The sequence below is a fragment of the Wasmannia auropunctata genome, unplaced genomic scaffold (genome assembly GCF_000956235.1).
Source record: "Wasmannia auropunctata unplaced genomic scaffold, wasmannia.A_1.0 LD336039.1, whole genome shotgun sequence".
NCBI classification, from domain to species: domain Eukaryota; kingdom Metazoa; phylum Arthropoda; class Insecta; order Hymenoptera; family Formicidae; genus Wasmannia; species Wasmannia auropunctata.
Window position 1 is genome coordinate 546,483 of NW_012026851.1, and position 15,806 is coordinate 562,288.

Sequence of the window (15,806 nt, forward strand, 5' to 3'; positions counted from 1 at the left end):
TTCCCGAGAGATGCATTAGATGCGATTCTGATTTTTATTATGTTTCAGAGTTTAACGGTGCGCGATCCTGTACGAGAATGCTTAGAGAAGGATCCTGTTGAGAGAACAGAAGACGACATAGAGACGCTTTTGGAGTTCACGCAACAATTGAAAGCTTTCACAAACATGACTTTGGCTGTCAGAAGAGCGTTGTGCGCTGTAATGGTATTTGCGGTGGTCGATCGTGCCGGTATGGTGGTTTTGAATGACGGCGAGGAACTCGACAGTTGGAGCGTGCTGATCAACGGCGCTGTTGAGATTGAGCACAGCAATGGCGATATTGAACAACTCGGTCTCGGAGATAGCTTTGGTATCTTGCCTACTATGGAGAGGCTGTTACATCGCGGAGTTATGAGAACAAAGTTCGTAATGTGATTTTTTCCCCTACTTTTGTATAGGCCGTGATGCCTGGAAATTTATAGGAAAGCAAAAATGCGGTTTTCTATCTGCAGGTGCGACGATTGCCAATTTGTTTGTGTCACGCAAGCAGATTATTTTCGAATTCAACATCAAGGCGAAGAAAATACCAGGAGGCACGAAGAGAATGGAAGGGTAATTCTAGTGACTGAATTACGGGGAGCTTTGGACGGTCCAGCGCGGAGGGGTCACGTGGTGATTCGGGGAACTCCAGAGCGTTTGATGTTACAGCTCATCGAAGAAAACAGTATTACAGATCCTACTTATGTGGAAGATTTTTTATTGACTCATCGAACGTTCATTGATAGTCCATTGTTAGTTGCGAGTCAATTGTTGGAGTGGTTTGATCAAGCGCAAGTGCGAGATCGCGTTGCTCGCGTTGTGCTCTTATGGGTGAATAATCATTTTACCGATTTCGAGACTGATCCAGCGATGATGGAATTTTTAGAAGCATTCGAAACTGGACTGGAAAGAGAGAAAATGTTAGGACAACAAAGGTAAATTCTTGTTTTTCTATTTTATTTTTTCAAAGGAACTATATTAAAAACACATTAAAGAAAATAACTGTTATTTGTACTTGGAATTTCAGATTGTTAAATATTGCATGTGCGGCGAAGGCGAGAACGCGGAACGTAACGTTAGCCAGGCCAAACAGGGACGAAGTCCTAAATTTTAGCATTTTAGGAGGATTTGAGAGAGGTTTTGGTATATTTATCTCAAAAGTTGACAAGAGATCTAAGGCTGAAGATGTCGGTTTAAAAAGAGGTGACCAGATCTTAGAAGTAAACGGCCAAAGTTTCGAGCATGTAAATCACGCGAAAGCTCTTGATATTTTGAGAGCTTCTACGCATCTCAGTATAACTGTAAAATCTAATTTGCTTGGTGAGTTTAATTTAATTTATAAACTAGAAGTAATAACAAAAAATGTTCTTTTTTTAACTCCAATTATTTGATTTTACAGCTTTCAAAGAAATGCTTCAAATGCCAGACAATTCTCCGAGACCTCGAGGTAGAACAAATAAGCCGGAAATACCGAGGCTGCAATCAGATCCACGAGCCAGACTATCAACGCACGTGGATCCCATGACACCTGTAAATCCCTTAAATCCCATGATTGGTGGAGTACCATTATTGATCCCGGACAACAATGTGTCACCGTGCAAAGACTCTAAAAAAGAGCACAAGGGATTTATGACTCTTGGACCTAAACGGCGATTACAGAAAGCACTTATGAAAATGAACATACTGCCAAAGAATACGATCAAGTGAGTGCATTGAAGCATTGTGCATGTCGCATAAATAATTACATTTACACGTATTTCTTTGTTGACACAATACATTTTTTAAATTTTAATAGCGACGGTGTACACTTGGATGATCCTCTCGCGCCGCCACACACACCACCGGGAACAGGACTTACGCAAACTACTACCAATCTGTACCATTCAAAGAGTAATCCAGATCTTACGTCGCTTTATTGTTATGACGATTTAAGGGCAAATGATTATCCTGAACATGTGCTCAAAGTATATAAAGCTGATCAAACCTGCAAATATCTCCTTATTCACAAAGAAACGACAGCGCATGAGGTAAGTAAATTTATACTGTTAAAATTATATAATAAGAAACACACGAGTTATGTATGTGTTATATAATTATTATATTAATTTGTTATAGGTGGTAATGCTTGCACTTCAAGAATTTGGCATAACAGAAAGCAGTTCGAATTTCTCTCTGGCGGAAGTAAGCGTCGGTGAAGGTGGCATGATCAAGCAGCGTAGATTGCCAGATCAGTTACAGAATCTTGCAGAACGAATCGGATTGAGCTCTCGATACTACTTGAAAACCAACGGGATTTCCGAAACTTTAGTAGCTGACGATCAAGCTCCAGAACTCATTCGAGAGTCTCAAGTACATTTTCTGCAATTGAATGCTGTAGAAGTGGCAATACAACTGACTCTACAAGACTTTAGTATATTCAGGTAATTTAGTTATTTCATGAAAATCCGTATAAATCCGCCTATTGCAAATTGCATCTGTATACAGCTTGCACTTGATTACATGTTTTATAATAATAAGCCTACTTTTGGATATTTTGTTACAGACAAATCGAGTCCACGGAGTATGTGGATGATCTGTTTGAATTGAAGAGTAGGTATGGTGTGCCCATGCTTAGTCAGTTTGCAGAACTAGTCAACAGAGAAATGTTCTGGGTCGTGACAGAAGTTTGTTCTGAACATAATCTCGTACGGCGCAGCAAGATTATAAAGCAATTTATTAAAATAGCGCGTAAGTATTTGGAATCATTTCGTTTTATTTTACCTCTTACGTATCTTACGTCAGCAATATTTTTCTGCGTAGGTCAATGCAAGGAGTGCAAAAATTTCAATTCGATGTTCGCGATCGTATCCGGTTTGGGTCATGGTTCAGTATCGAGATTAAGAGCTTCGTGGGAAAAACTGCCAACCAAATATCAAAGATTATTCAGCGATCTACAAGAATTAATGGATCCCAGCCGTAATATGAGTAAATATCGGCAATTGGTGGCGTCTGAACAAACGCAACCACCGATAGTGAGTTATCCCTTTGTAATAAAATTATCTTTCATTGACATTTACTTTTGTATATCTATTTTACTTTTTATCGTTTACTATTTATTTCTATAATTTAAACTTATATTATGTTGACTTTAAATTGTTACTAAACGAGCTAAATAATTATTTCAGATACCTTTCTATCCAGTCGTGAAAAAGGACTTGACTTTCATACATCTTGGTAATGATTCAAGAGTAGAAGGTTTAGTGAATTTTGAAAAACTCAGAATGATTGCGAAGGAAGTGAGAACATTAACAAACATGTGTTCCTCACCTTATGATTTAATAACTATGCTAGAAAGGGGCGGGCAACCACCAAGTTCCGCGATGGTAGCTCTGAACCAAATGACTACTGGCAATCAAGGTGAGTTTCTTATATTGTTTTGTTTTTTTACTGTTCCTGATTTTTTTTTTAATTTGTACATTTGCATTGTTGCGATTTATAGGTGGCCAAACCGCGACGGTGAAACGACGAAAAAAATCCACGGCCACACCAAATCCGAAGAAAATGTTTGAGGAAGCACAGATGGTCCGAAGAGTGAAGGCCTATCTCGCGAACATGAAAGTGATCACCGACGAGGAACGGTTGCATCAACTTTCAGTCGATTGCGAGCCACATGCAGGAGCCGTTGCAGTTGCAGCTGCGGTACCATTGGGTGGCAGTCGGGGAAGAAGGCATCCATCGCCTACTCTATCGACTACCAGTAGTGCGAGTAGTACCAGTGAAGGCAGGAAAAGTATACAAGGTTGTTAAATCTACAGCTGCGCTGTACTACATTTTCTGGAAGAATTTACTTTGTAATTTGTATTTATTACGGATTTTCAGGTACAAAATTCGGCGCCGCGTCACCGCAAGCAGTTAGGAAGATGTTGGCTCTGTCTGATCCTCATAAGACACGACCATATCAACCTAAGCACTGTCCACCTCCGCTACCTGTACCGGGATTGGCGCTGCATTCGAGCGGTTTGGAGCCTAGTCCAGGTGCACCTAGAAGAGTGGGATCCGGCAGCAGGGTGCCGATGCACGAACGATCCCACAGCGATACTCCTGCCAGCCTACCACCACCTGTCGATCTCAGTGCGGAGAGCAGTAGTGTAACTAGTTTGAGTAATCTTCAGCCGCTGAGAAAAACCTTAACAAGCGGTGAGTACGAGTATTTCTTTCTTTATGAAATGGTTTGTAGCGAGATGCTGTCCAGTACAGTGTTTGTTTTTTTTTTTTTTTTCTTCCTAAAGATACATTTGAACGGATTATTCCGTTTAAATAGATCTCTAGATTATTTTATTTTACGGTACTTTTCAACAGCCTTTCGTTTATAACTTTCTAGATCGTATTGATAAACCGATAGATTGTTAATCGATTAAATAACGATTTAGTAGACACGCATCTCGCGAAGCACCATCACGCACTTTCATTGCTCGTTACATACACTGGTCAGGTCTCGCAACAAGGAGTCTCATTATTATGCACGCTGCACAGCCGTTTACGCAATTCATAAATGTTCCATGTTATTTAGTTGATCCATAATATACACAACACTTACACACGCATCTTGTACGCCGATTACTATAGCGCGAGCTTTTCTTTTCGATCAGACGTCACGAATACCTCCGAACCTAACTTGACGAACTGCGGCTTCGATTCGGAGCTCGCATACCATGGGACATACGGAATTATATTTTAATGAGATCGGTAGCGTTTAATTTTTATGCACTCGAATTAGAAAATTGTCAATAAATTCTAATAATTTTAATTCGTAAATGTTATTGAAAATAAATAATTTTCATAGCCGTATTCTAAATTGAACTATTTATATTAAATATTTAAATGAATATAAGCTTTTTGTATAGTGGATTAATAAGTACTCTCGGTTACAACTTTAACACGGCGTACAGTCGCGCACATAAGATATATAATACTTTGTTGATTACGCTCTGCCAATGATAGGATATAAATGCTTGTAGACGACAAGAAAGAGATATCGATAGGAACGTGCAAGAGACGTGCAATTGGAGTGGCGAAGTGATCAGCTTAAATTAGGTTCTTGCATCTCGGCTCTCTCTCTCTGTGAGACGAGAGTTTTAGAACAAAAGTTCTAGAACAAAAAGATACGGATTACGAATGAGATGAATGAGCGTTGCGCCTATACTATATGTTGCGACTATAGGTATCGTTTAGCGATCGCGTTAGGGCGTAATCCCTCGGTTAGAACGTGTGTAGTGATAGAAGTGTCTTGGGAACCTGTGCGTAGGTTCGGTGACGAGCAGTGACAGTGGTCATAGCACTCAGCTGGACAGCCACAGCGGGAGCAGCGTGGAAGCGGGCGGCAGCCCACCGCCACCGCAAAGACGGCACTCCGCTCTGCAAGGTACGTAATCAAAAACTCGAGAGTGAAACGAGAGAACGGAATTATGGCGAAGTGTGCTCGTGTGCTGTTCCTCTTGCTCGATCCGTAGAGATACACCGTAGTAGAGTAGTAGAAACATAGTAGTTTTTTTTCGCGGTGTTCGGTGCCGCCGGACCGGAAATCGAATTTTTCTTGGCTCGCGCGCGCGCTCCCGACGAGAGCTGAATACATTTATACGGTGTGATATTTTTACGGTTGTTTACACATCCATTATTCGTTTTTATATTACTCATTTATTGATTTTAGTTTTTGCATTATCTATTTTTGTGTTGCGTCGGTCGTTTTTGTGTTGAACGATAATGCCGTTAACATTATTTAGATTCGAAACCAGTGTATTATATAATTTTTGATGTGCGTAGATTTTGATTCCTATAAGACATATTATATTCGTGTTTGATGCTATAGTTATTGAGAATTAAATCATATATCCGAAATGTCTAATATCTTAAATTCTTGAATATTATTCGTAATCGACGATTTGAGTTTATAAATTATTTAAGTAAATAGATATATGATTTTAATTATGTTGCTTTGTTGCTTTCGAGAATACTAAATAATTTCGGTTGTATTATCTTGTTTTGTATAATTATTTGCCATTTGTGTTGTTGGCTAAATTTTACGCTGAAAAACGTATGTCCCATGGCCATGTATCTTCAAGAGTTAAACGGATTACCGTAACGTAAATATCATACGAGCGCATAAAAAATTAAATATTACTAAACATTGCGTGTCATATTTACGTTGTATTAATATTCGCGTCGTCGAGCGCTGCGTTATATATAGCATAACAACTGTGCTTCAATCGCTTCTTAAAGTTCCATCGCTTCTAAGATTTGCTTTACAGCTTGTTGTACTACTCGCTTGATCACGCAGGCGATATTTCATGCGATACTCGTCATAATCATTCGGCCTTTACGAAAACATTTGCCTCGCATAAGGACGATTCGTCGTCGAGGATCGAGGATCTCTTCGCGTTTCCAGTAACGGCACAAGTTTGTAAATTTTGTAAAAAAATATGTCGTATGTGGCCTCTGGATGGTGCAGGGTCTGTTATAAGAGGCGGAGCACCCCCGTTTCCTCACGCGGTAGCAGTGTTACCTCCGCTTCCTGCCAATCAGAATCACAACCACAATCATCATCACCACCATCACCACCACCAACATTATCATGATCATCATCATCATCAACACCAACCCCCAACTCCTCAAGGTGAGTTCGCGACTGTCTGCCTGTTTCATCTGACTATCTTGCATTGACTCATTGCTAATCTCATTGTCTCTGCTGCTTCAAAGCGGAATATATTATATTATTTTGAAGATGCAAACAGTATGGCTCATGCATGCGAAACAATATGTCCAAGTGTTGCGAATGGTATTGTAGAAAGTAGTATTCTTGTTGGTCTTCAGCGTCTTAACATAGCTTGAGCTTTTGCAACTTGAACGAAGATTGCCTTTCTCGAGCAAAAGCGATATGTTTGGTCTCTGGTGCGTGACGTGCGTGCAACTATCAATTATCGAACGAAACTATTGGCGACAAATGTAGCACTAGCGTTCGTTTCTAGTGTGACCTAGAAACGCAATGCGTTGCACCGAGCTTGCTCCATTTACGTATTTGCGTGTACCTTAGTATTATAGATAATTGAGCGTTCTTTTCAGGATACTAATGTAAAACGGTATATCTGTGCTTTTTTCTTCTTGGTTGGTCAGGTTGTGTGGCGGGTAGCGACGAATGTCTTTTGTGGTTTCTATTAAATTCGCGTACCTCTCACGGGTCTTGGCTGTAAGCGAGCGCGACTATCTTTTATCTCTTTCAGTGATTAGTCGAATACTGTAACTTTTTTATGTTATTTCTAAAGAATGAAAAATATGACCGGGAAATTACAATCAATATAGTTGGACACATTGAATATTGACAGAAGAGATAATAACAATGAAAGCGTTAAAGAAGTGCAAATAAATGCGTAGAGAGTGAAGCAAATATATAAAATAAAATTATAACTTTTTACTCTATTTATTTATATTTATTTTTTTAATGTGATTCATTTCAGCAAGAATATAATTCATTTAATATCTAATATATAATTTAAATATTTGAACTCTTGATGTGACTAATCTGTTAATTAGAATTCTGTGTAATGAACATAAATGGGAACAAATTAGCCTGATGCTCCTGAGATTCTCGCTCGTTTACAAACGCTGCGTTCGCAATGACAAGTGAATTGCTTTATCAACGAGATGGAGGATGGTTGAGAAGGAGGCGAGGAAAGGCGGAACGAAGAGAAAGAGAAATCGAGAGAGTCGAGGGTTTTCAGGTACTACTACGGGCTTAGGAGTAAACATGGGCCTAGGAATGCCAGCCCCGTTGCCACCGCCCGGAGCGGGGTCCGCGACCATAATGACGACGATGGGTGCCATGACGGGCAACATGACATCGTCGATGCGATCCGGCATGAGTAGCACACCGCAATGCCGTCAACCACCGGCATACAAAGTCGCGCAGCAGATGGCGAGGTTGCACAGACTCGGTCGTGCTAACAGCCACGAAGGGGTCACCTATCGGGGCACCGATCACGAAGATGGTACTACTATCTAGCCAAATCGTTCTACCGTTCACACACGGTTCATACTTATCCTTATACACACACATCTAGTCGGTTTACGCTCGTTGAGGCTTTTTACGTTCTCGTTCTCGTTCTCGTTGTCATTCACGCACGACGAGGAGTGCTGATTTGTCGGCGAAAGCATTCTATCAGCTCACTACTGTGGAATAGCTTTCGTGAAAATTGTACTCTTACGATTTATTAATTTGCAACGTTTTTATTAATTTTTCTTGTTCGACATTTTTCATCATGCGTGCGAAAATGAACTATTATCTTGGTACTATGTATTTTCAATTTTTATATACTCAATTTAAACAGGTATAATATTATAATATTTTTGAGACTTCACTGTTTTTTCTTCTGATATACTGCTAGTTTAGAAATGTTTGCAAACTATTTTTTCTGAAATGATCTTTTCTGCTTATAAGAAAAACTTAATGTACAACATAATTGAAATGAAATTTTAAATATAATAATGAGCACAATTATAAACAAATTTAAATACAGTATTAAACATACTTACAAACACATTGACAATATTAGCGTTAATTGACGAATATTATATGGTTATTAATACACAGTGTAAATAAATACTATATTTACATGTAAAATGAACAAAATGCCTGTATAACATGTTTGTAAAGTTTGTGTTTAATCAATGTGATCGTCATATAGCACTCATTAAGCATAGTCACATAATTTCGTGATGTATAATCTTATTTGTTTGCATTATGTCGATATTTATGTTAATGATCATTGCATAATACATAAGCTTGCCTATCATCATTGAATTTTGCATTCAAATGTTACAATTATATTAAATTTTGTGATTTATTTTATTTTTTGCGTGACGCTGAGGCATGATTTGCTGCTTGTTCCTGTCGCACGTTTTACTCTTTGTTAATTTTTGTTTGCATCGATTATTTTTTTTTCTCGAAATGATGATATTTTAAAATAATTCAATTAGCATTTTAGAACGAAATGCCACATAAACATTATAGGTATTGTCTTAGTCTAGAGACTCTAATGCATAAAGATAAAGAAAAGCATATAGAACATGGAGCGTCTAACGCAAAATCTTTTAATTTGTACCAGAAATCTTTCTATTATTAATAACTGTATTCTAAAATACAGTATGTATAACATTGTATTACAATATTTTTATAATATCTTTTTGCTCCTATTTGAACCGATACTATTAAATTGACACTGCACACTGCACAAGCTAAATCATATTGATACAAATTAGAGTCTCTTGTACTTCTTGTATTTGGCAGTTTAATGTGCCATTTACTAAAACGCATTTTGAAATGTTGCAGATGACGAAGATGCTCAAGTGTCGGCGGTTTAAGTGGTCCACGAGTTTCGCCGAGTCTCGATTATCGTTTAGTTAATTCTGTCATACTGTTTCTTTTACACGGCCAAAGGAGAAATCGTTTCCGGAATGATGCTATGCGCGAACCGTTAAGCGAAAAAAGAATACAGGAAGATCAATGACGCTCATGAACTTTCTTGTTAAACGGCGAATGTCGTTTTGCATGTGTAACGGTAGCATCCTAATTCGACGGTTTTTGGCTGTTAACATGTCATGACACTTTTTTTAAGACGTGGGATAATTTTTCGTATCGGTGGAACCTACTTAGACTTTATTACGAAAAAAGGCGTTTATTCTTATTTAAACAGAACGCTTGTCTTCCAAGGGTCACCGCGACGAACCTGAAGGAATCACCGAGAATCTCAAGCGTTAAAATATTTGTACCGTGGAAAGCGACAAATTACTGGCAAATGTTGGTAAGCGAGAGAGAGAATGAGAGAGAGAGAGAGAGAAAGAGAGAGATGGTTGGAGAATACTTTTCTTTTATTAGACTGAAGAGACGTTTCTTGAGTGCTCGTGGAATTTCACGGGATGGCGAGAAGCGAAATAGATGAGAGATGAAGAGAAAATGATCATAATATTCTATATAAATGTGTAATAAAACCAAGTCCAAAGATGTTATATATACTGCGTGTCGCCAGAGAAAGTACGAATATGACGGCGTGTCCTGTAATATATACTTGGTAGGTTAATCTTTAGTGTCCCATAATAGGTAAGTTGGTGTAAATAGCGTAGTATTATAGTATTTAGGGAAAAGGAGCAAAGGAACTACGAGAGATGAGACAAAGATTCATTGTTTAGAATAGTGCGGTTAGCTCTTGTGTTTAACACAATAGTTTCACCAGCATTATATGTTTAAGAACTAAAAGGATTCGTCTTTTTATCAGTAAAAAAAAATGGAAACGTCTCATAATCGTTTTAGATTTCGTTTACGCGTTATTCGAAACGATTTATTCCATTTTAAACGCCTTCCTTTTAAAAGATTTCTATTGCCAATCTGGCTCTGGTACAGACAATTCAAATTTTATAAGGAAAGTTGATGTACTTTTACGCTTTCGCTGAATTTTAATGACGACGTAATCAAGTACAAAAGAAAAAGGATTTCTCGAAGTCTACGAGATAATTGTTTTTCACAGCAGCGTAATATCTTTTTATCGTACTCGTTTACACGTCACGAAACTATACTTCGCTCCATTTATTTTTACAGAACGCATAACGAATTTTAATTTACAAATAAATTATTTTTCTAATTTCAACCTATAGTTCGATACTTTATCATCGATGTTATTATCGGATTTATATATTTTTTGTTATTTTATGAATAGTAAAAATAGTCGGAATTATTTGTTTAGTTCTATGGGTATAATAATCTGCAATGTATGAAAAAAACTTTTTCAGATCGTATCTTGTAGAATTCGAGGACATAGACAGAAAAGAAGTAATAAAATTTTTCGTTACTTTACAATGTCGGTACGAGAGAAATGGTTGGCTTTATTATAGTAGATTTATCCATGTATATTATATATATATGTTACCGTCAAAACCCATAATTGTTAAAATTCGATTTCACTAGTTAAATCTAATTTTAAATTTAATTGAAATGAGATCTATAATTGTACTGTTTCGATTTTACGTCTAATCAACCATTCTAGTTTTAACTAGTGAATTCGGGTTTTAACGGATTATGGGTTTTGACGGTAACACATACACAGATACAAATGTGTGTACGTACACATGCACGCACACGCACACACATTCGCATACACGCGCGCGCGCGCGCGCAGCACAAAGTCACACACATACACACAGGACAGACACACTCTTGTCTACTTACATGAGACTCGAGTCTTTTACAAGTATTATAAAGAAATTAATTCACGTGCACGATATGTATCGACGCATTAGCAAAGAGGGCCTAATTACCCAGGCACCGTTTTTGCGATTGCCAAGTATTACGGAAATCGAAAAAACGCGCGAGAGGATATAAGGGAGAATGCGAAAAAGTGTGAATGTGTATGTGAGAAAGGAAGACAAGAAGAGAAAGTATCGAGAGTCAACACAGTGCTTTTTTTCGGATGCTTGGATCTCTACCATTAATTACATTCCAAACTTCGTCCGTGTTTACACTCATCGATAGATGCTTCCCTTTTCTGATTATCCCAAAAAAGAAAGAAAAGAAGCATGAAGCTCTCGTTTAACGAATTGTTAAATGTTATCATTATTAATATTTTCCTGTTTTTAATTGTTTTCTCCCTTTTATTAAAAGACTTGTCTTGAAATCCACAAAGACTGTGTTACTCTTTGACGTAGTGTCGAGTGATCCCAAAAGATCGAGAGGGAGTGTCCAGCTCGGTCTTTTGGGATAGGAATTCAATATATTTACACACACAATCACACACACACACACACACACACTCCATATTCATATATTATATCTCTTTGTACATATCCTAACGACTTTTAAATATTAATATTCAACATTCTCGAAGAAAAATTTTAAGCGTATTTACCAGTAATTAAGGTTCTTCATAAGACAGCGTCAAAAACTATCATTTTCTTTTCTGCAAGTCTGATGCGACAAATCTATCTTTGCTCTTTCTTTCGTTATCTTTTGCATTTTAGGCGTATCAGGCACTATATGTCATTCCGCGTGTATTTGTAAATACTTTTGAGAAGAATCGATGAATTTTTATCTGAGAATTCTGGATATCGAAAATGTATCCTTTTTTGCTTATTGAGATACTGACATGTTTCTAATCATTTTTTTAAACGCAAAAAATTTTTGCAAGAAACAGGAAATTTTTATACAAAAGTATATGAAATATATACTATTTGCAATATAACTTTGAATGCAGAATTCTCGGTGGAAATTTCAATTTCATATTCCAGTAAAAACATATAAACCATATAAACCTTGTGATGGCGTCATAAATTTAGTTTTCAGATTAAAGAAGCCTGGACGCTTTAATTCCTGCTCTTTTTTTAAAATGATTTTTTTACAAGAACCAATATGATACGAACACGCGAGAATGTTTACTGGTCGGGAAATGGAAGTTAAGACGGACTGCATTTTCTTCCGCTCACCGTCTCTTTATTTTATTTATACCATGCCTCGTTCTGTTGTTTTAATTATTTATAACCCCGAGATATATTCGTCTATATAACGCGGACAACAAGCAACAGAAAATCTTTTGTATTTAATTTGTTTAATAAAACTTGAATCATAGTACAATGTCTCCCGTCTTTTCAGTTTTGTTCGTTGGTTGTGATCCTATCCCGCACATCGAGATCTACTTCCCACGCTTAACGATTTACAATGGTACAAAAACTAATACTTCGGGACAAAATTTCTTCAAGGTATACACGTATACACATTTCTATTTTGCGAAATAACAAAGAAGAAGCATGGCAAAGAAGAGAATTCATCATATGTTAAAAATAAGTTATTCTCTGTCGATATAGTGCGAAAAGACGACACGTTTAAAAGGTGCTATTAAAAGAAGATTATTGCATTTTCAAGAAGCACACTAATCTTCAAGTTATTTTTTTCAGATTCTTTCATATTCTTTAAATATCTTGCGTTTTTCTATAATTTGAAAATATTTTTAACAGAGATATCTGGCCCTTAGACTTGCTTGTTTTTAATATTAGAAGAGATGGTTATATATCATTTTACGCTTATGTTATAATTTTGTACGTAGAATTGAGTATCTTCAACTTTTGAATTTTATTTTTTTATTAACAAATTACGATATTTTTTTCAGTAGCGATGAGGAGGAGTACATCGAATTTGTGAATTATCCTTTTGGTATATATTTGTTAGGAAGCGAAGAGCGCCAGGCGCTTTTCGGGATACAAAGGACCATGAAGCTCGTTAATTCTTCTAGTTATGGGAATACGTTTCGCAGAATTCTCGCGCGTTCGACGAAGAGTGGAGCGCAAGTATTTCGCGACGAACACTGATTGCAATCGGTACTGTACGTAGCGGATCATCCGTTGAAACGAAATTGATAGGTGATATACTATTGCTATACTATTTTGTACGACACGATGTTTTATATAATCTATCTACCGTACATGTAGAGAGGCGGAGAGAAAAGTTTACCGATCACTATATAAGTGGCAAAATATATTATATTGAGTGCATATTTAAGATTACCATTTGTAGACTTACGCGCATTAGGTGTTATAGCCCCATTAATGTAAATCCCAGCAAAATAATATATGAACTGCAATTAAAGGATTGATAAGGAATCGACGGGGAATTTATTTACCACCTCTTTATGTCAAGACACACATATGGGGGAATGTCTCTCATTAGGGAGAAAATTTAAAAGATAAATGACATTTTTTTTGCGATCCAGAGAAAAATATTGTGACTTGAAATGCAAGAAAAGTGCACGCTCCCTTATGTTCGTGCGGCCACCACATGGCAGTGGTTGACGAGCACCTGTTGCTTTAGACAGGAACCAACTGACAGTCAGGGGTTAGTTGATTCACTACGCGTAAAATTACTTCAGTGAATGCTGTCTGAATGGTTTTTTTTCCAAAAACATTTGTATTTTATATGTATAATTCCGACATCTTTTTATTGGAAAAACCAATTATTTGGATCGGATAATACAATCGTGCTTTTTAATGTTTTACTTATGTTAGCGTATGACAACTCATTGAATTAAAAGAACTAAACGTATAAAAAATATTTATGAGTATAATATTATAGATTATTATAGAGATTTTTATATCACATATGGGAAGATCTCTCCAAACCATGTTGCAATTTTAGCAAACAAATGTCCCATTCAGAACTTTCATACTGTATATTTTGTGCTCAATAAACAGAGATAATTATTGAAAACATTAAAATATGATTAAAGTGATCGAGTTTTACAGATTTCCGTTAAAGTGAGATGGCAGAATTCCACGTAAGAAGCCGATGGCAACGTTGATGGAAAACCGATAAAAACACCCGAGGGTGGTTCTCGTCTCGAGACCTTTCCCGCGATATAGTCATTGCGCCGATCTCGATCCACGGGGATATCATAGATCCTCGCTCATATCCCTTCCCCCGCGTATTTTGCAGCAGCACCTCCACCTCCTACCATGGTTTCGCCATTTCCCTCTCTCTGCGGCGGCGAGCCGATGCACGATGCAGGGGAGAAAGAAACGCCGCGCCGCCTTCCGACCGGCACGTAGTTGTTCGAAAACCGCTCTTACCTGCGCCGTGTGTGCGCTCGGTTTATCGTATTCCGCGCGCGGCTCCGCGAGTGGCTCCGAGATCCGGGATCTAACGGCGACGACGTCGCGCCGTGCGTGCCGTGTTCGAACGAGCGTTTTCCGTCACGATCTACGATCGCCGGGGATGCTATCGCGATTTTCGTGATTCCGCGTGATCGCAGACATGCGTGCAGCCGATCATCGTCGCGCGCGAAAGATCGGCGATCGATCGATTGGATAGATCGCAGATCGCAGGTGGTATCCGCCCGCCGCGGTGCGGATGAATTATTATATCTGCAGTGGGATAAAATGTGTGAATGTTGCATGGTGTTACGAATTGAAATTGTGCGCGATTAATTCGAATGCACCTTAAGTAGCAGTGTACCAAAGAAAATTGCGCGGGAAAACAGAATTCCGATTGCCATTAAAAAATATCAACGTTGAATATCACGGTCAGTTTTGCGCACTCGTGCCTTTTTGGCCATTGGAAACTTGCACGAAACTGCTAAACGTTCAGCTGACATCTGCATGTCTCCATGACATACACGCGATTCCTTTCGAGATTGGCAAGATATATCACGAAAGGCGCGCATACACGCGTGCACGTTCATTACGTCGCACTTATTCTTCTTCACGTAGAAGCATGCTTTGTGCCGGGAATTATTGAATGTTCCGTGAGTGACGCGGGTGTGCCATAATCGAATCTCATCTCGCGGAGTATCCCAGCGGTACCTTCGGTAGAAACGTAATCTCGACTTAATCTGCTTGAATGATTCGACAGGACGAAGTAGCTCTTATCCGACCAGTCCGGTATCTGCAGCATCCACTGCAACGTCCTCGTAATCTTCCGTCATTGAGAATCTCTGTCTTCATCCAAAGATCATTTTCCTCGTTATTGAAGACGATCTTCTGTTATTGAAGAGGCTCCGGAGCGAATCACTTACAAAAGACTCTTGAAAACGAACATCAATGTACAAATGTACGATCGAACTATACGGAAAGTCTCGGGAGTATCTTATAGGATAAAAACCTCGTCTCTTCATCTCCACGTATATGATCTGACAGGAAGAAATCTCTTGTTCTCGAACGGATGCACTTTGGTCTTTTGCTGTTGGCGATTTCCGTGACTATAAAGGAAGAGAGAGAGAGAGAGAGAG

The 15,806-nt window shown here is 38.2% G+C and overlaps 1 protein-coding gene across 10 annotated transcripts in view; it reads left to right on the plus strand.

Moving 5' to 3' along the window:
* The window catches only part of LOC105451981 (rap guanine nucleotide exchange factor 2-like), a 114,517-nt gene extending 100,831 nt beyond the window's left edge, over window positions 1-13,686 (plus strand). For 2 of the 10 annotated variants that reach the window (XM_011692736.1, XM_011692735.1), the window contains 14 exons: window positions 49-401; window positions 492-953; window positions 1,046-1,338; window positions 1,418-1,721; window positions 1,814-2,045; window positions 2,134-2,438; window positions 2,561-2,745; window positions 2,818-3,029; window positions 3,183-3,414; window positions 3,497-3,796; window positions 3,877-4,194; window positions 5,303-5,419; window positions 7,770-8,036; window positions 9,377-12,668. In XM_011692736.1, coding sequence (XP_011691038.1) covers window positions 49-401; window positions 492-953; window positions 1,046-1,338; window positions 1,418-1,721; window positions 1,814-2,045; window positions 2,134-2,438; window positions 2,561-2,745; window positions 2,818-3,029; window positions 3,183-3,414; window positions 3,497-3,796; window positions 3,877-4,194; window positions 5,303-5,419; window positions 7,770-8,036; window positions 9,377-9,408 — 3,612 coding nt within the window. In that variant the 3' untranslated portion in view covers window positions 9,409-12,668. The other 8 variants (XM_011692739.1, XM_011692737.1, XR_974651.1 and 5 more) reach the window with 7 other exon arrangements.
* Window positions 13,687-15,806: the final 2,120 nt, after the last annotated feature.